Below are 17962 nucleotides of genomic sequence, written 5' to 3' on the forward strand. Positions count from 1 at the left end.
AATGTTTTTAACCCTTTTTTAAAGATTTTTTTTTTAAAATGTTTTTTTATTTTTTATTTATTTATTTAATTACATTTCTAGACCACCCTATAGCAGAAAGCTCTCAGGGCGGTGTACAACAAATAAAATCACAATTAAAATATGAGCAAGTGTGGAAAAATATATATATATATAGTACAATTATAAAACATTAATAAAATTGCCATTGAGATTTAAATTAAGATCATATTAAGTTTAAAATGTTAAATTAAAATATTTAAAAATTTACAAAATTTAAAAAGCCTGGGCGAAAAGGTAAGTTTTTACCTGGCGCCGAAAAGATAACAGAGAAGGCGCCAGGCGTATCTCGTCTGGGAGGGCATTCCATAGTTCGGGGGCCACCACCGAGAAGGCCCTAGATCTAGTTGTTGATCTCCGGGCCTCTTTATGGGTTGGGACCCGGAGAAGGGCCTTCGACGTCGAGCGTAGTGAACGGGTAGGTACATAGCGAGAGAGGCGCTCCATCAGGTATTGCGGTCCAATGCCGTTTAGGGCTTTATAGGTAAGAACCAACACTTTGAATCTGGCCCGGAAACATATCGGTAGCCAGTGCAGCTGCGCCAGGACAGGTGTTATATGGTCAAATTTCTTTGTCCCAGTGAGAACTCTGGCCGCAGCATTTTGCACTAGCTGAAGTTTCCGAACCGTCTTCATAGGTAGCCCCACGTAGAGTGCATTACAGTAGTCCAATCTAGAGGTTACCATAGCATGGATAACTGAGGCAAGATGCTCCTTGCTCAAATAGGGTCGTAGTTGGGCTACCAGCCGGAGCTGGTAGAATGCATTCCGTGCCACCGAGGCTACCTGAGCCTCAAGTGACAGGAGCGGATCTAATAAGACCCCCAAACTACGGACCTGTTCCTTTAGGGGGAGTGTAACCCCATCTAGGACAGGTCGAACGTCAACCATCTGGGCAGAGGGTCCTCCCACCAACAGCATCTCAGTCTTGTTAGGATTGAGTTTCAGTTTATTAGCTCTCATCCAGCCCATTATCGTGGCCAGGCAGCGGTCTAGTACATCAACAGCCTCACCTGAGGAAGATGAAAAGGAGTAGTAGAGCTGCGTATCATCAGCATATTGCTGGAAACGCACTCCAAAACTCCTGATGACCTCACCCAGCGGCTTCATATAGATATTAAAAAGCATGGGGGACAGAACTGAACCCTGCGGGACCCCATATTGGAGTACCCAGGGACTCGAGTAATGTTCCCCCAGCATCACCTTCTGGAGACGATTCCCGAGATAGGAGCAGAGCCACTGCCAAGCAGTGCCTCCCACTCCTAAATCCGTAAGTCGCTCCAGAAGGATACCATGGTCGATGGTATCAAACGCCGCTGAGAGATCAAGGAGAACCAACAGAGTTACACTCCCTCTGTCTTTCTCCCGACAGAGGTCATCATACAGGGCGACCAAGGCCGTTTCTGTACCAAACCCCGGCCGAAAGCCCGATTGAAATGGGTCTAGATAATCAGTTTCATCCAAGAGAGCCTGGAGTTGGCGAGCGACCACACGCTCTAGAACCTTGCCCAGGAATGGGACATTTGCTACTGGCCTATAGTTGTCCAAATTATCAGGGTCCAAGGAGGATTTTTTTAGGAGCGGTCTCACCACCGCCTGTTTCAGGCAGGGTGGGACCACTCCCTCTCGTAAAGAGGCATTAATCACCTCCTTGGCCCAGCCGGCTGTTCCATTCCTGCTAGCTTTTATTAGCCATGAGGGGCAAGGATCCAGAGCAGAAGTGGTCGCTCGCACCTGTCCAAGCACCTTGTCCACATCCTTTTTAACACTGTTTTGTTTTAATGTATTTTAAGAGCTGTTTCTATGTTTTAAAGTGTTTTTAGCGCTTTGTTTGCCAGGGCTCCTGCTGGGAGGAAGGGTGGGATACAAATTAAATAATAGATAATAGACAGATAGATTGAGAAGACTGAGAGGAGATATGATAGCATGATAGTTTCATGCAGAGGAGGGCCAGGATCTCTTCTCAATCATGCCAGAGAGCAGGATATGGAATAATGGGCTCAAACTACAGGAAGCCAGATTTCAGCTGAACATCGGGAAAAACTTCCTAACTGTTAGTACAACAATGGATAGGACAGCCATCTGTTGGTATGCTGCATTGAACAGGGGTTGGACTTGATGGCCTTATAGATCCTTTCCAACTCTAGTATTCTATGACCTATGAAACTCTGTGGTCAATCAACCTATTGCAACTTGGAGGAATGTTCAGTGGAATGCTTTGCTTTGGGCAGCCCTGAACTGTCTGTCATCAGCAATGGGGCTGGGTATATTCCAATAAAACAATAAAGATGTGTACAGCTGGGTGCAGATTCATTTCAAACTGCATCCAGACAAACAGTCTTGCTGTTTTTTAGGGAACTAGCATGGATGGAACCCAAACCTTTGACATCACATCAGTTCCTAGTTCCGATCACAGAAGTTGTGCAATCAAGGTCTATGTGCTTCTAGTTCACAATTTACCATCACTTCTGCAAGTACACTCAGAACATATTGTTATAGGATTGTGGGGGTGGGTTTGGATGATATCTTTGAGTCCCCTTCTAGTTTATAATTGTGTGCAGATACAGTCTGCAAAGGAAGAAACTAGCTCCACCAGTCAAATCAGTTTTCTTTGCATAAGCGAATAGATTAGCCAAGTTTGCCTGTGATTTAATGGGTTACTGAGTGGTTGATCTGCATATACAAAGAGATGTGGCCAGAAGAGATTCCGTGGCTATTGGAACTCTTTTCAGGAGAGGGGCCCTCCCCCACCCCCCATCCTTAAACCGAGCAGGCTTGTGTTTTTAATCTAGGGAGACACACAGAGAGGCCTACTTTGTGCACCATGGCTTTGGGGTGCCTCCTGTGATGTTCCTGCTTATATTGTAAATATGGTAAGCGCTGGTTATATAGAAGACATATGGTAAGTGGAGTGAAAGAGGAGGGGGGGTACATGAGCTGTAGAATGCTGGATGATTGGCTGAGCGTTTGAATGGCTGGGAGTATAAATGGAAGAATGACAGTTGAATCTAGGAGGTGGATGTTAGAGGTTTAGAGAGGTGAAAGAGAGGTTTTGGTGGTGTTTGGAGGTTGTTGTTGTTGAGAGTGAGTCGGAGTTCTGAGGCAATTAATGAGAAGTAAAGTACATGTCAGAACATATATGAAACCATAAGCTTGTCAACAAAGTAATTAAGTAATCTTGTTATTTCTAATTCTTAATAAATATTTCTTGGTTAAATAAAAGCCTGATTCCTTCAGCTGGGATACACATACCAGGGGGAATAGCAAAGTAACCGAGGCTGAACAGTTTGTATTGAATGGTGGCAGCGGCGGATCGGAGGAAAATGTATCCAGTCCTACAGAGAAACCCAGGGCTGTATGCTTCAGAGTCAAGGGGCTGCAGGGGGGGTTACAAATTACCTATACCCATTGACACAAGGTATCGGAATAGCCAGGCAGAGACTAGGCACAGTCTATTGGCTAAAAGGGTTACAGAGTGTCGGGTGGTGCTGCCTTGCAGTGGGATCTTTTGAGATCGGTGCTAGTGCTGTAAAGAGTAAGAATAAACCTGACGTTCCTGTCTGCTGGTAGCCACAGACTGAGAGCTTCACAGGTGGTGCCGAGGAAGGACGTCACATGTGGTGGCTGTAGCGGTGGGATACGAACAACAGAGAGTCCCTAAAAGTGGTGGGGCAAAAAGAAATAACAAACAAAGATTACTTTTGAGAGTGACTGGCAAAGAGTGTGTGGTAAAGTGTGAGTGAACTCCTAAAACATGGCTGAATATATAAAGATGAAAAGAGAGGAGCTGGTGGAGAAGTGCATAACGTGCAATTTACCTCACGAGGGTAAACGGGTAGATGACTTGCGAGTGGCATTAATCCAACACAAACAAAATTTGGACAGATTCAGTCTCAGTAGCTTGTAGCAGCTCTATTGGTATACCATCTGTTCCTGATGATTTGTTTCTTCCAAGTATTTTAAGAGCAGAAAGAATTTCATAAACTGCTGACATGTACTATTTTTCCTAGGTCTTTATAGTATAGTGGCGTAGTGGTTAGAGTGTTGGACTATGACCTGGGAGACCAGAGTTCGAATCCCCACACAGCCATGAAGCTCACTGTGTGACCTTGGGCCGTCATTGCCTCTCAGCCTCATGAAAACCCTATTCATAGGGTCGCCATAAGTTGGACTCGACTTGAAGGCGTACATTTACATTTAGGAAGTTCTTATGATCTTACACTTCATGTCATAATAAACATCAGGAAAATGTAAGTCTGTTTCTGTGAAAGTAAATCATATTTGTGTTCATGTTTTTAGCATTGAAATATGAACCAAACTGTAAATGTTATTAAAAGCTTTTGATCTGTAAATCAAACTCAATTATCTTAATGTGATATATTTTGATACTTTCAGATTCCTCTTCACCTGCTAATTGCAAATTCTACCTTGTCAGGTAATTAGCAAACTAGCTGATTGATGAGGCCCCAGGAATTACATTTCTGATGTGTCAATTGACATCCCAAGAAAACTGAAGAGGGCTCAAGAGAGAGGTAAGTAAATGTATTTATTTTTATTAATTAATTAATTATATTTATTAGTAGTTTTTTCCCAAAATGAAACTCAAAGCGACTTACAAAAAAGAAAAAAATCTCAAAAACATATACTGAATAAAGATAACAGTATAAAAGCATACCAAGCAAACCCAATACAATAAACAGAACAATACGATAAAAAATGCAACACACAATACAACTCAAATATAGACTTTCTGCTACCCCCTCCTGTCCCCAGTAGTGTAATGAAAAACACTAATAAACACTAATAAATCCAAAGACTGGAATCTGCTATTGACTATATCAGCTGCCTGTCTGATAAATGAGTGACACTGACATAGAACATACACTCCTGTGATTATTTTAAGCAAGGCATTTTCAGCTGTGTTCCAGGGAACACTGGGGTTCCTTAGAAGCATATAATGGATTCCTCAATGAGAAGAGACAAGCATTGCAAAAATTCAGGGTGTCTGTCAGTGCTGATCTTCCTCTGCAATTCAAGGAAGTGTTGGGTATTCTAGGATGGACTCTTGGTACCTGTTCCAGGACACCAATCTAGCCAAAGTTAAGTGCTTAACCCTCTCCCATAGAAATCAACAGGACCTAAAGTTGGTTAACTCTGGCTGGGCTGTTTCCCAGCTATTTAGTAAATTATAAATTAGGTTGCTTCAATAAAGCCAAAATTATGTATTTTTAAGTCCTATTGATGTACAAGAGATTTACAGCTCCATCCTGTGCATGGTAATTCCAGAGTCCAATGAATTCAACAGTTCTTACTTCCAGGTAAGTGTGTAGAGGGATATTCCTAGTTCCCTCAGTGAAATCGGTAGGATGTAGGTGCACTTGACTTTGGCTGGATCATATTGTAATGATTTAAATTTACTTTCAAAAAATCTGATTCCACATCCTTTTATTATTTTAATCTTCTAAAAGGTTGGATCTCTTTTTCTTGATGTTTTGGTGATTTGAAAAACAGATAGGAAATGACTCCCTTGTTTGGAAAATCAGGGAAGAAAGAAAGAAACCATGGAGCTAGGAGGACACATCTCTTAAATAATGGCTGTCTCTACTAATTCACTTTCTAAACATGGTATGAGTTATGCAGGATTTGTATCCACTAGTAGGCAAAAAACCCTTGCAGTTTAAGAACTTACCCATAGCCAACAGATATTTCATACTCACCATATGCTCAGAGGCACATGTTACCAAATTCTTCCAAGCTACACAGCAAGTGGATTGGACTGGGAAAGACCAACCCAAATTGTGTTTGCTTTTTTACCAATTTGTAGGGCAGGAGGTCAGGTCTCCTGCTCCCCTGGTGCATTCACTATAGCTGCTCAATTTTCCTGCTTTTTCAAGTTTGATAGAAATATCTGTTGGCTATAGGTACGTACTTAAATTGCAAGGTTTTTTTGCCTATTAGTGAATTTCTCTGTTTTTAAATCCAGGACGTAAGAAATGGGATCTCAGCAAGTTTGCTGAGAATGGATTGATCATTTGCATGCTTATTGAGTTCAGTGGGATTTACTCCCCTGCTTAGGTGAAACTGGTCATGCAGAGGAAGGCCTGGAGTGGGCAGGACAGGAGGAAAAAAGAAGAGAGGGGGAGAGGAGAGGGGAAGGAGGGGAAATGCAGGTCTGATCATTTGCATGCTTATTGAGTTCAGTGGGATTTACTCCTGTGCAATCATGGCTAGGATAGGTAAAACTGACCATGGGGAGGGGGAGGGGAGAGTAGAGGGAAGGAAGAAGGGGTGGAAAGGGGAGCAGAAGGAGGGAGAGGGGGAAGGAGGGAATTGGAAGGGGAGGGGGAAGGGGGGAAGGAAGAGGGAGGGAAGGGGGAAATGGAGGTGATGGGAGGGAGGAGGCGGGGAGGGCAGGTTTGATCATTTGCATGCTTATTGAGTTCAATGGGATTTACTCCTGTTTAATCATGCTTAGAATAGGTAAAACTGACAATGGGGAGGGGGAAGGAGGGGATTGGATGGGGGAGGGGAAGGGAAGAGTGAAGGGGTAGGAAAGGGGCAAGAGGGAGGGGATAGGAAGGAGGAGGAGGGGAGGGCAAGTTTGATCATTTGTGTGCTTTTTGAGTTCAGTGGGATTTACTCCTGTGCAATCATGCTTAGGATAGGTGAAACTGACCTGGGGGAGGGGCAGGGAGGAGAAGAGAAGGGCAGAAAGGGGAGGGGGAGGGAGGAAGGGGGAGGGGAGGAGATTGGATGGGTGGGCAGTGGGGAAGCCCCTTTCCTTTCCAAAAGGAAAACATTGTGAACAGTATCGTTATTTTTCAGGGTTTCCCCCACCTTTTTATTCTATAAATACACATCTAGCCTCCCACCCAAATTTAAACCAAAACTGTCTGTGGCCACATCCATACCAGACCTTTATTTCACTTTAGATAGTCATGGCTTCTCCCAAAGAATTCTGAGAAGTGTAGTTAGTGAAGGGTGCTGAGAATTGCTAGGAGAGGCCCTGTTCCCCTCACAGAGCTTCAATCAGAGCGGCTGACTGTTAATCCACTCTGGCCACTGGAGCTCTGTCAGGAATAGGAGTCTCCTCTCAGCACCCTTCACAAACTACAGTTCCCAGGATTATTTGGGGGACGCCATGACTGCCTAAAGTGAAATAAAGGTCTGGTGTGGGTGTGGACCCCTGATTAGGCAAGCCCAGCTGTGAGTCTGGCTTTTAGAACACTGACAGTTGGTTCTTACCGAGCATGCCTGGCCTTATCATTGAGTTCAATGCTAAATTTCTTAAATTAATTAAAAATCAGCCATGCATTTTTTTTAACTTTTAAACTTTAGAAGATAAAGGTCAGAGTATGGGGCAAGGTCAGTAATAGGATTACAGGTACTCTGTGAACATGGCTGATTTTTAATGAATTTCAACAAATTATGAGCATTGTGATAGAAAAAAGTGCAAAAGGGATCTGTTTTTTCTCTCTCTGTTTGCACTTTGAACTCTTGATTCTCTCGTACTGTTTTGTGTATCACTGTGAAAATTTAGAGGGCTCTTAAACAAGTGCTTCTGAGTTCAGGACTATATGTTTCATAAGGTTTTGTTTTGAAATGAGCCTATGGGAAGCATCAGAATGGCATGCGGGGGTATTTTCAATTTAACATTGCGGAATGTGAAAAATCCATGCTGACTATAGTATACAGCCACTCTTGTATATAATAACCAAACCTGATGAGAAAGGCAGCAATAATGTGTTGTAAGCATACTAAAATGATTTTGTATCTGCCATTTTTTAAAATTAAAAATGCCATTTTTAGCAATTATTTACAAATTACAGTAGTTTCTGACTTGATAGGAGCAATATATGATGTTTTAAAGTGTTTTAGCTCTTTGTTTGCCGCCCTGGGCTCCTGCTGGGAGGAAGGGCGGGATACAAATAAAATAATAAATAAATATATATCCCCAGATGTTGCCTTCTGGAACACTACGCAGAAGAATTAGATTGTGTTTATTCTTTTTTGCCGTTAGGGACACATATAAAGCAGCTGCCAATCACCATTAGTATGTCCCTTCCTATTTCTGTGTTTTAGTGAACTGAATTTTATATTTATTGTTTGCGTAGCAAGTATCTGATAGCTCAACATGCTAAGGAAGGCTGAAGTTGTAAAGATTTTCTCTGTATTGTTTTGACTGGGTTCAGAAAAGAATTGCTAAATCTCCTTGTTTTTATTTTATAGCAAACATTTATAAACTTACCTTCATCCAAATGGATCCCAGGGTGGTGTACAATAATAAAAATCATAAAATGCCATAAAAGACATGTATAAATCATACTGGGAGAAAGGGCTGGATATAAATCTAATAAATAAATAATAAAACAAAAGCTAAAAGACAACACCCAAAATACAAATGCAAAACAAAAACAAACATCTGTGCAAACAAGAAAGCTTACCTCCTGCTATTGAAAATATTGTAATGTCAATGCCAGTCAAGCCTCTCTACTAGCATATTCCAAAGTACCACCACAGAAAGTGCTCTCTGCTTCCTGCAAGCACAACATGCTCCAAAAAGAGAGAGCAATCGGAGGAGAAAGGCCTCAGCTAAAGATCTTAATGCATGAGCAAGACAATATAGGAGGAGACACCCCTTCAGAATCTTAACTGCAAGGGCAAAAAGACAATTTCTCATATGTGCCTTTAAGGATCTTTAGGATTCTCTACACAACAGACTAAGCACCCTCACTTCTAACTATGAGTCTTAGGGACAGAGGTGGGGAACCTGTGGCCCTCTGGATGTTGCTGAACTGCAACTCATATCATTTCTACGCATTGGCCATGTTGGCTGATGCTGCTGGGAGAGGAACTCCCCTTTTTTGTTTTGAGGGAACACATCACTATTAAACTGGTATACAGTGGTACAAAGGCTAGAGCAGACATGCTCTTCCACTATTTGGGTGTAGATATGATTTTATTAATAAGCAATATAAGCAGAAAATTATTTTTATATATAATGTGATTTAATACTACATATGAAAATGGCCCTAGACGGCTTTGCCATTATGGAGACTGCTTCGCATGTTAGAACAGAAAATTAAAAATGTACAGTGATGTTTACCCTTTTATGGGTGAAGCAATGGAAATATACTCCATTAGATTCTAGCATGAAGGACTGGCTTAAATTATGCCCTGAATGAGAAAATAAGTTGTAGGTTACGACAAACATCATGTCTTAGTTTGAGAGCTCTGTATGTATATGTCTGTATGTGTATGGGGGGGTGTCTGTTCACATAATTTTCAAGTAATACATTTTCAGAAGCTAGGGGATTCCTCTTTCTCATCAGCTACCTAAATTCTAGATTGGCAGCATACTTATTTCTGCCAAACTATGTTTATGACTAGTCCCAGAGAGAAGTAGTAGTTGCTTTATGAAAGGTTATATTCTCTTAAGAAATAACTGCTTCTTTCAGAATCCTGATGTCACATTGACAGTTGCCCTGCAAACTATATCTGCCACATTTAGATGCTGTGGGTGTTTCTGACAATGTACTGTTTTGGAATTTTCAAAATAATGCCCCTCAGAAAAAGGCTGAATTTTAACAGAAAGCCAAGGAGTTATTGGACTGTGAAAGATTAATACATTCAGAGGGAAAAGAAATATTTAAGCATACGAAGCATTGTCTGATGAGGTGCACCTGGTGCCATCACTTATCTTTTTGGCGCCAGGTCAAGACTTTCCTTTTCTCCCAGGCATTTTAGCATGTGTTTTAAATTGTTTTTAAAAGATGTGTTTTAAATTTGTATATGTGTTTTTAGTGTTTTTAGGTACTGTAAACCACCCAGAGAGCTTCGGCTACGGGGCGGTATATAAATACAATAAATAAAAATAAATACTCAAGTGATTCCCAAACTTGTACACCATACATTTAAAACACGTCTTCCCCCAAAGAACGCTGGGCATTGTAGTTTACCTCTCACAGAGCTACAGTTTCCAGCACCCCTAACAAACTGCAGTTCCCAGGATTCTTGGCCATGTGCTTTAAATGTATTGTGTAGATGTGACCTTTGTGCTGCAAGAGGCTGCAATGTGCCTTTTAAATTGAAGCCAACTTGCTGGATGGATGCATCACCACTTGTGTCCAGTGGAGTGGAGAAGTTTGATGCAGCATTGATCCCCATGCTCCTTGGCAATATATGCGCAGTGATATCACTCTGAGGGGATACAGTAAGAATATACTGGAAATGGGTTTATCTGATATAGGCAGCACTACATCTGACAGAGGCCTATATGAAGGAGTTGTAATAATGAATTGCAAAAATGGACAACTCATTGTTGATGCTGCAGCATGGATTGCTGCAGTAGCTGCAGAACCAGTTTTTAAAAGCATAGGATCCTTTTTTTGGATTGAAACATGGCCATTTTACCACCACTCTTTATCTGTCCCTGCAGATTTCTCTCTCCCATGTTAATGAGCCTTCCCAGTACGTACATGTTTCACTTACACATATTCTAAGTGTGTCTTATATTAGGATCTTTGGAGCATGGCAATAGTGTCTCTTGGCAGATTTACCCAGTAACTCAAACAGGTCTTCTCTAAAATGAGGCATAATGTTTGTTGAACACACATAGAATCAAAATATGCACACTTCTTTGGAAAAAATTAGCATTGACTACTTTGGTTAGGGAAAATTCACTAAAATATAACAACTCAATCAGCACACAGATAATATACACACAAGAAGGAAGAAGCATGTGGGGCAAAAGAAGAAGTGAAGACAGGACCAGCTTTAGAAGTGGGCAAGCTGGGCAGTTGCCTGGTGAGGGGGGCACCAAGCTGAGCTCAGTAGTTGTCTTTTTTGATTGCACTGTCTGCAGTGAGCTTGCATCTTTTTCTTTCAAAGTTCTACAGGTTGATCCCAGGGCAAGGTGGAGCTGCAGGAGAGAATTCTCACAGTCCATGCATGCAATAATTATTTCATGTGCCCCCCCCGCTTTGTACACACATGCATAGGTCCTTGTAGGGGCAGCAGCAGGGCCACCAATATCACACCTGCACAAGGCCCCATAAACCTGTGTGGTTCTGCAAAGCTGACCATAGGGTGTGTGTGATGTTCCTGCTTATAGTGTAAATATGGTAAGTGCTGTTTATATAGAAGACATATGGGATGTGGAGTGAAAGAGGAGGGGGGAGTACATGAGCAGTAGAATGCTGGATGAGTGCTGAGCGTTTGAATGGCTGGGAGTATAAATGGAAGAATGACAGTTGAATCTGGGTGGGTGGATGTTGGGAGTGTGGAGAAAGGTGTTTGAGGGTGGAGGTCAGGAGTGTGGAGAAAGAGGGAGCTGGAGTTCTGATTAATAATAAGTCAAGTACAAAACAGGAATAGATGAAACCATATGCTTGTGAAACATTCTAAAACTAATCTTGTTATTTCTGATATTTAATAAATACTTACTTGGTTTACCAAAGGCCTGATCCTTGGCTGGGGGATATACATACCAGAAGGGAGGGCAAGGTAATTACCAAGGCTGAACCGAAACAGTATCTAATGGTGGCAGCGGTGAAGGGAGGAATAATAACAATTCAAGTATCCAGAGCAACCCAGAGTTGTATGCGTTATCTATAAAGATACAAGGGGGTTGGGAACAGCATAAGCATGCAGTCACAAAAGTAACCAGCTAGAGAGAGACTCAGGCAAAGTCTCTGGGAGTATTGGTTATAGGACATGACTGGTGGTTCTGCCTAGCAGGGGGATCTAGTGAGATCTGTGCTAGAGCGGAGTGAGAAACCATATAAAGGACGGTCCGGACTGGTGGTATCCCTGGTGGTGCCTAGTGAAAGGCAGTAGCCACAAGCAGGTGGGAACCTGACAGGGAGAACCAGGGAAGGACGTCACAGGGGGAACCAAAGGCACTCCTCACCAAGGGCACTATTTATCCTAGGGCCGGCCTGGTCAGAGGGGCGAGTCCATAAAACAGGAGGACGAAAGAGAACATCTAAAACATAGTCACACATTGGTTCCATCTGCACTATACATCTAAAGCAGTATTATACTGCTTTAAACAGTCATGGCTTCCCTCAAAGAATCCTGGGAACTGTAGTTTGTTGAGGGTGCTGAGAGTTGTTAGGAGACCCATTTTCCCTTCAAAGTACTACAGTCCTCAGAGTAGTTTATCAATCAATCCCTCTTCCTAGGAAACTGGGAATTGTAGCTCTGTGAAGGGAATAGGAGTCTCCTAACACAAGCATTACTGGGATGGAATGTATTTCAGGTTCTTGGAGCAAGTAGCCTGCCAACACCCAGTCATCTTCCTTGCATACATTCCTAAATGTTATATATTGTATATGTCAAGAATAGCTAAGTTTGGTCAAGCTAAAATGGCTCAACCAGAGGGAATTCTAGGGGGCTTTGTTGCAAAGATCTCTGGGATACTCTGTGGTGGGGAAACCCAAGTGTTTTAGTGCCAGACAGCTGCAAAGTGCTAATGTCAAGAAGATGCAGCTGAGTCCTATCTGTTATCTCTTATCTGCTTCCTAAGATCAAATTCAGGAGTTTGGGTATAGCAGATCAAGGACCACATGGTGTGACTGTCTAGCCCTCCTTATCTTCAAAGAAGGTGATCATGGAAGGGGCGCCTAGGATGGCTAATTGGCCGCCTCCCTGTTGACACCCAAAACCCCATAAAATGAAGGATGATCCTTCAGTTACTTGTTCCCTATTCCATCTACCTTGAATCACCTGAAGATGCTTGTAAGCCATTGGAAACCAGGCTTTCAACTTGAAGTGAGTACTCACAAGAATAGGCAAGTTTTTGTTATTTTCCTTTGGGCTGTTTTGAATCTCACAGTATTATGTAAATGTATCTCTTGTTCAGCCCCATTGAGAGAAATTGGTTTTAAAGGAAAGTAATGCCGCTCTCTTTTTTTATATGTACCTTTCGTTTCTTTTAAATAAACTACCTTTTCTTAATGGTGTGTATTGCTTGGAGTTGATGACCCTAAATCCAGTCCTTGACCACTGACTACTGTTGATTAATTTAGGTTAATGCTCCAGAGCAAGGAGTTTAACAATAGATCTGCTCTAGGATTTCAGATAGTGCTCAGAGTTTCCCCTTACTCAGAGTGAAGGACTGTTTAAAGGGGATGGTGGCAGTCTACCTTCTAAGGTTGGTGTTAGGTATAAACTAACCCTGGGAAAGTGAGTGTTTGCCCGGGAAGCAGTGGCCCAGGGATTTGGGGTTGCTGAGGTCAAAGGACCCCAGGGGACAATCTTTGACAGTATATATTCCTAAACTCCTCTTGCATGTATTCCTAAGAGCCAGTGTGGCATAGTGGTTTGAGTGTTGAACTACGACCTGGGAGACCAGGGTTCGAATCCCCACACAGCCATGAAGCTCACTGGGTGACCTTGGGCCAGTCACTGCCTCTCAGCCTCAGAGGAAGGCAATGGTAAACCACCTCTGAACACCGCTTACCATGAAAACCTTATTCAAAGGGTCACCAGAAGTCAGGATTGACTTGAAGGCAGTACATTTCCATTTTTCATATATTCCTAAATTGCAGGTAGTGCCGATCAGTCCACAATCACATTACTCTTTTATAAAACATCACCAGAAGAGAGCTTGCTTGTATATTTATTTACATAAAATGTTTAAGCCTATTTTCTTTCATAAGGAAATGTGATAGCAACACCTTTATTTTCTTCATGAAGACAATTAAAATTCAATTAACAGCATGAGAATTACAGTAGGAAGAGCTGAAGGAGACCAGGACAAACAAGTGCCTTTGAAAATGAACAGGAAGCTGCCATAGCTTTTTACATGGGGGTGAGGCCATAGCTCAGTGGTAGAGCACATGTGTAGCATGCCTAAAATTCGGTCCCTGGCATCTCCAGGTAGGGCTGGGAAAGACTGGTTATACACATAAAATTCTTGACGGTGTGTATGTCTATTTGCTCCTCATGAGACTATTTAATAATCTTGACTGTGCAAAATTACAGTAGCTGCTTTAATAATAGAAGGGTGTATTTCATATTGATGACAATGATGATGAGTAGACTGACTCAGCAGGTTTTCAGAATTCATATAAGCTTATAAGACTAATACAGAAGAAATAATAATGACCAAATATTCTAAGCTTGTATCACATTTCTAGATATGATAACAATTCCAAGGTCATCTCATTCACTTCAGCACTGTACTGTAGAAGAGCCAAACTACATGATCAGCAGCCCTTTGTGATGCGCCTTCAGACTGCAGATGCAGAACTGAATGTCTGAATGCTCCTTAAGTTTGCCACTTAAAAACCAAAACAAAAAACTGGCCGTCTCTGTGGTTTTGATGTAGGAGATGGAAAAACCCAGTACACGCTAAGGTCCTTGCAAGCGTGTATTTTGTCACCAAGTAATGGTTATGCTCTTTTGTATCTATGTACAAATAGCAAACTCTTTCTCCCAGTGTAAATACTTATATAACCAAAATAACACCATCAGCACATTAGATGGAGGCAGCAGCGGCCTTGGATGAACCCAGAAATTTGCACAAGTATAACAAATATTCAGAGAAAAACTCCTGGTTGGGTACCCCAAAACAGCTGGGTGACTATTGATCATGCTTAATGGGCATGGACTGCTGATGAACTTTTTTGGGGGTGGGGGAATAGAGCGGTGTGGTGGTTAAAGCATCGGAGGTTCAAATCCCCACTCAGCCACGAAAATCCCCATAACTGACAAAAACCTCAGCGATGTACACCACCTTGAGCTCCTTGGAGGAAAAGTACTTATAAAATGGGGGGAGGACGAGGACGAAGCGAATGGAGCATCCTGGTAGAGACCATGGCTGGCTGACTCTCAACTTGAGCACTCCACACTTCACCATTTTGTTGCAAGTCCTACTTCCGATTCTCCAAGACGAAACAATACAAGAAGAACAGCGTAGCTAAGGGGAAAGAAAACAGAAGTCCGAAGCTCAGCAGTTTCTGACGCATAACAGCCTCGATTATGAAAGAGTGGTTTGCGGGGGCGGAGGGGCGGAGCCGGGAGATGCGAGAGGCTGTGCTGCTGCTGGCTCAGCGCTTTTCTCAGCTTGACCTACCGTCGTTCACATGACTAGATGAGCTCACAATGAGGCGGGGCAGAAGCGGAAGGCAGTCTGGAGAAGTTGCTGCAGTAGCACAACGGTGAGGGGAAGGAAACAAGTCCGGTTCTTCGGGAATCGGCTTTGGTAGCGATCAAAGGGTGGGATCCAGGGGGCTGCCTGTTCTGCGCGCGAGCACGTGGTGACTGCGCTGCAGATGAGCGTAATGCTGAACGGTGGGTCGGTCGGGCCCGGGCCCTGTTCTGTGCCAGAGGATTGGAACTTGTTGCAGCACCACAGTCTCCTGCTGGACGCATCTGCCTTGTGTGGCTGGCACAGAGTGTCTGCTTGTATCTCTCTCTTGTCTTTTCTCCCCATCTTGTGCTCCAAGAAGCTTCCCTTTCCTGGGCCTCTGTCGCTGATCAGTTCGCGTGCCGGTAGAAGTTAAACGTTTGAGTTCCTCCTCCGGTGGCTTCCGTTAGGTATCCTAGCAGGAAGCCTATTCAAGAGCAACCCACGTGCCTTTTCATCGATCCACTAGTCTCGCGGTCAGGGCGGTTAAAGAGAATTGAAAGAGCGGGCTGGCTTGCTTTTAAATCCACACGGGGCCAACATGTAAAGGTGGCGCCTAAGCTGTGCTAACGGTGGCTATGAATAAGGGGCCAAGACTGGACTTTGTTTCTGCTTGATCGATATAACGTAGAGGACAAACGTGTATACTTCTGTATGTGACGTTAGCTGCTTCTATTACTTGGTGGATATAAAGGTCCCTTTGTAACTTGTTGCCTTATTCTCAATACACTGGAGGGTGATGTGTGTGTGTGTATGTATGTATGTATGAATGTATGTGTGTGTGTATTCCACACCCACCCACCCATCCAGTGGGTATTGTGGATAGATTGTTAGTCCTGGATTGGGAAAATATTTAGGTCCAGATCCTTGCTCATGATGTCTACTAGCCACAATGGCTATGTTCTGCCTCCATTTTCAGAGGCAGTATGCCCAGGAAAAGCTTTGCTGAAGAGTTAGGTTTTGAAAAGCGATATGATGAGCAGCCGAGGGAGGAGAGGAAAAGGGAGAAGGGGCTTGCTGGATGGGGAAAGGAAGAGCAGAGCTTTGCACATAAGGAAAGCAGCAAACCTTCATCCCATTTCTTCTCCAAGTAATCCTATGAGATGAACAAGTGAAGCAAGGCGTATCAAGCTAACATCATGAGCGTTAGAGGCATAACACCATAAGAAGAGGCCTGCTGGGTCAGGCCACTGGCCCATGTAGTCCAGTATCCTGCTCTCACAGGGGCCTGTGGGAAGCCTGCAAGCAGGACCTGAGCACAAGAGCACTCTCTCCACTTGTGATTCCCAGTACCTGGCTTTCAGAGGCATACTGGGCACAGTACACAAGTAAAGCCGAAAATAGCAAACCTTGCATGCTGGCTTAAAACCCATACAGCCACTCTCGTGGTTGTTTAATTCACTTTGAATTATAACAAGGAAGAAGTGCAGATGTCAGAAAGGGATCGTGAGTCTAGAGCCTTTTATGAGAGAAGAGCATCAGCAGGGTGGATTCTGCTACTCTTGCTGCATATGCTATACTGCCACGTGTCTTCGGTATGGCAGGTATTGCATCTGAATCTGTCTTGTACTGAGCCATCAAGTGGTCCATCTTTCCTACTTTGATTAGCAGCAGCTCTCCCATTTTGAGCAGAGGTTTTTCCAGCCCTTTTGTTTGAGTGCTTTTCTTGGGGATTCTGGGGATTGAACCTGTGATCTTCTGCATGTAAAGTATGTGCTCTGCCACTGAAGCTTCAGCCTCTCACAATACATTGTTGACCTTAAAACGTGTATCAAATTGTAGTGGAGAAAACTATGTTTAGTGTCCGTTCCTGTAAAATCAACACTCCATGCCAATTTTGTTTGCCCTCCTTTCACAAACTCATTATTATTTTTTAGCTAGGAACAATTTCATGTGGTATAATTCTTGAAGGTAGCAGCAAACAGAAGAACTGTTGTTGGTTTTAGGAGTGAATGGTGTATTATGATGTTGGTGATAGCCCAACTTCTCTCTCTCACTCTCACTCTCTCACTCTCAGCAATCAGTTAATCAAACCATTCTTTCAAACACGCAGGTTAGGATGAAACTCATCATTCTAGAGAACTATGCTCAGGCCAGTGAATGGGCTGCAAAGTACATTAGGAATCGAATAATCCAGTTTAATCCTGGTCCAAGCAAATATTTCACCCTTGGGCTTCCCACTGGTAAGTTACAAGTCTGGGTTTATAGGAGGCTTTTTGATGGGCAGTTGCTTCAGTCTCCCATTTCATTCTTAATCAGCTCAGGTACTTGACCTACATAATATTATAATCAAGGCATCCTTCCTTACACAGGGTATTTGCCATTAATGATTAGAAATGACTAGCTGTTCTGCGAGCATCTCTGTTTGGAAAACTTTTTTTAAATACTCCTTGTAAACTTGTTTAAATTTCTCTAATTGTTTGAATGCCCCAGTACCTTCATGTGCCACACATATTATTCCCAGATTGACTTAGCCCATAGCATTCTGGGGCTAAGAAAAACTGCAAAATGGGGTGCAAGAAGATGATATTGGTGGATAGTCTCTCCTTGGCAGTGCCAAGCCTATGGATGCATCACCCACTTTGTGCTCATCATAACATGAGTTACACTACTGTAAGAACTAGATGGTTAGTTTATTTAATTTTTATAGCCTGCTGTTCAAAGACAAGGCCCCCATGTTTCAAGGATTCCGGGTGTGCCGTTGAAAACAAGCCCCATGCTGAGTTCCCTCCTTCCCCTTCTGTAATCTTTAATTTAACCTCGTGCGTT

At 42.9% G+C, this 17962-nt stretch overlaps 1 protein-coding gene across 4 annotated transcripts in view; it reads left to right on the forward strand.

Annotated features, from left to right (window-relative positions):
* Nucleotides 1–17962, forward strand: part of GNPDA1 (glucosamine-6-phosphate deaminase 1) — a 33682-nt gene that overhangs the window by 4768 nt on the left and 10952 nt on the right. The window contains exons 2-4 of one of the 4 annotated variants that reach the window (XM_061617012.1): nucleotides 4068–4307; nucleotides 4493–4589; nucleotides 17247–17376. In XM_061617012.1, the coding sequence (XP_061472996.1) occupies nucleotides 17253–17376 (124 nt within the window). In that variant the 5' untranslated portion in view covers nucleotides 4068–4307; nucleotides 4493–4589; nucleotides 17247–17252. The other 3 variants (XM_061617009.1, XM_061617010.1, XM_061617011.1) reach the window with 3 other exon arrangements.

This window comes from Rhineura floridana, chromosome 3 (genome assembly GCF_030035675.1).
Source record: "Rhineura floridana isolate rRhiFlo1 chromosome 3, rRhiFlo1.hap2, whole genome shotgun sequence".
Lineage (NCBI taxonomy): Eukaryota > Metazoa > Chordata > Lepidosauria > Squamata > Rhineuridae > Rhineura > Rhineura floridana.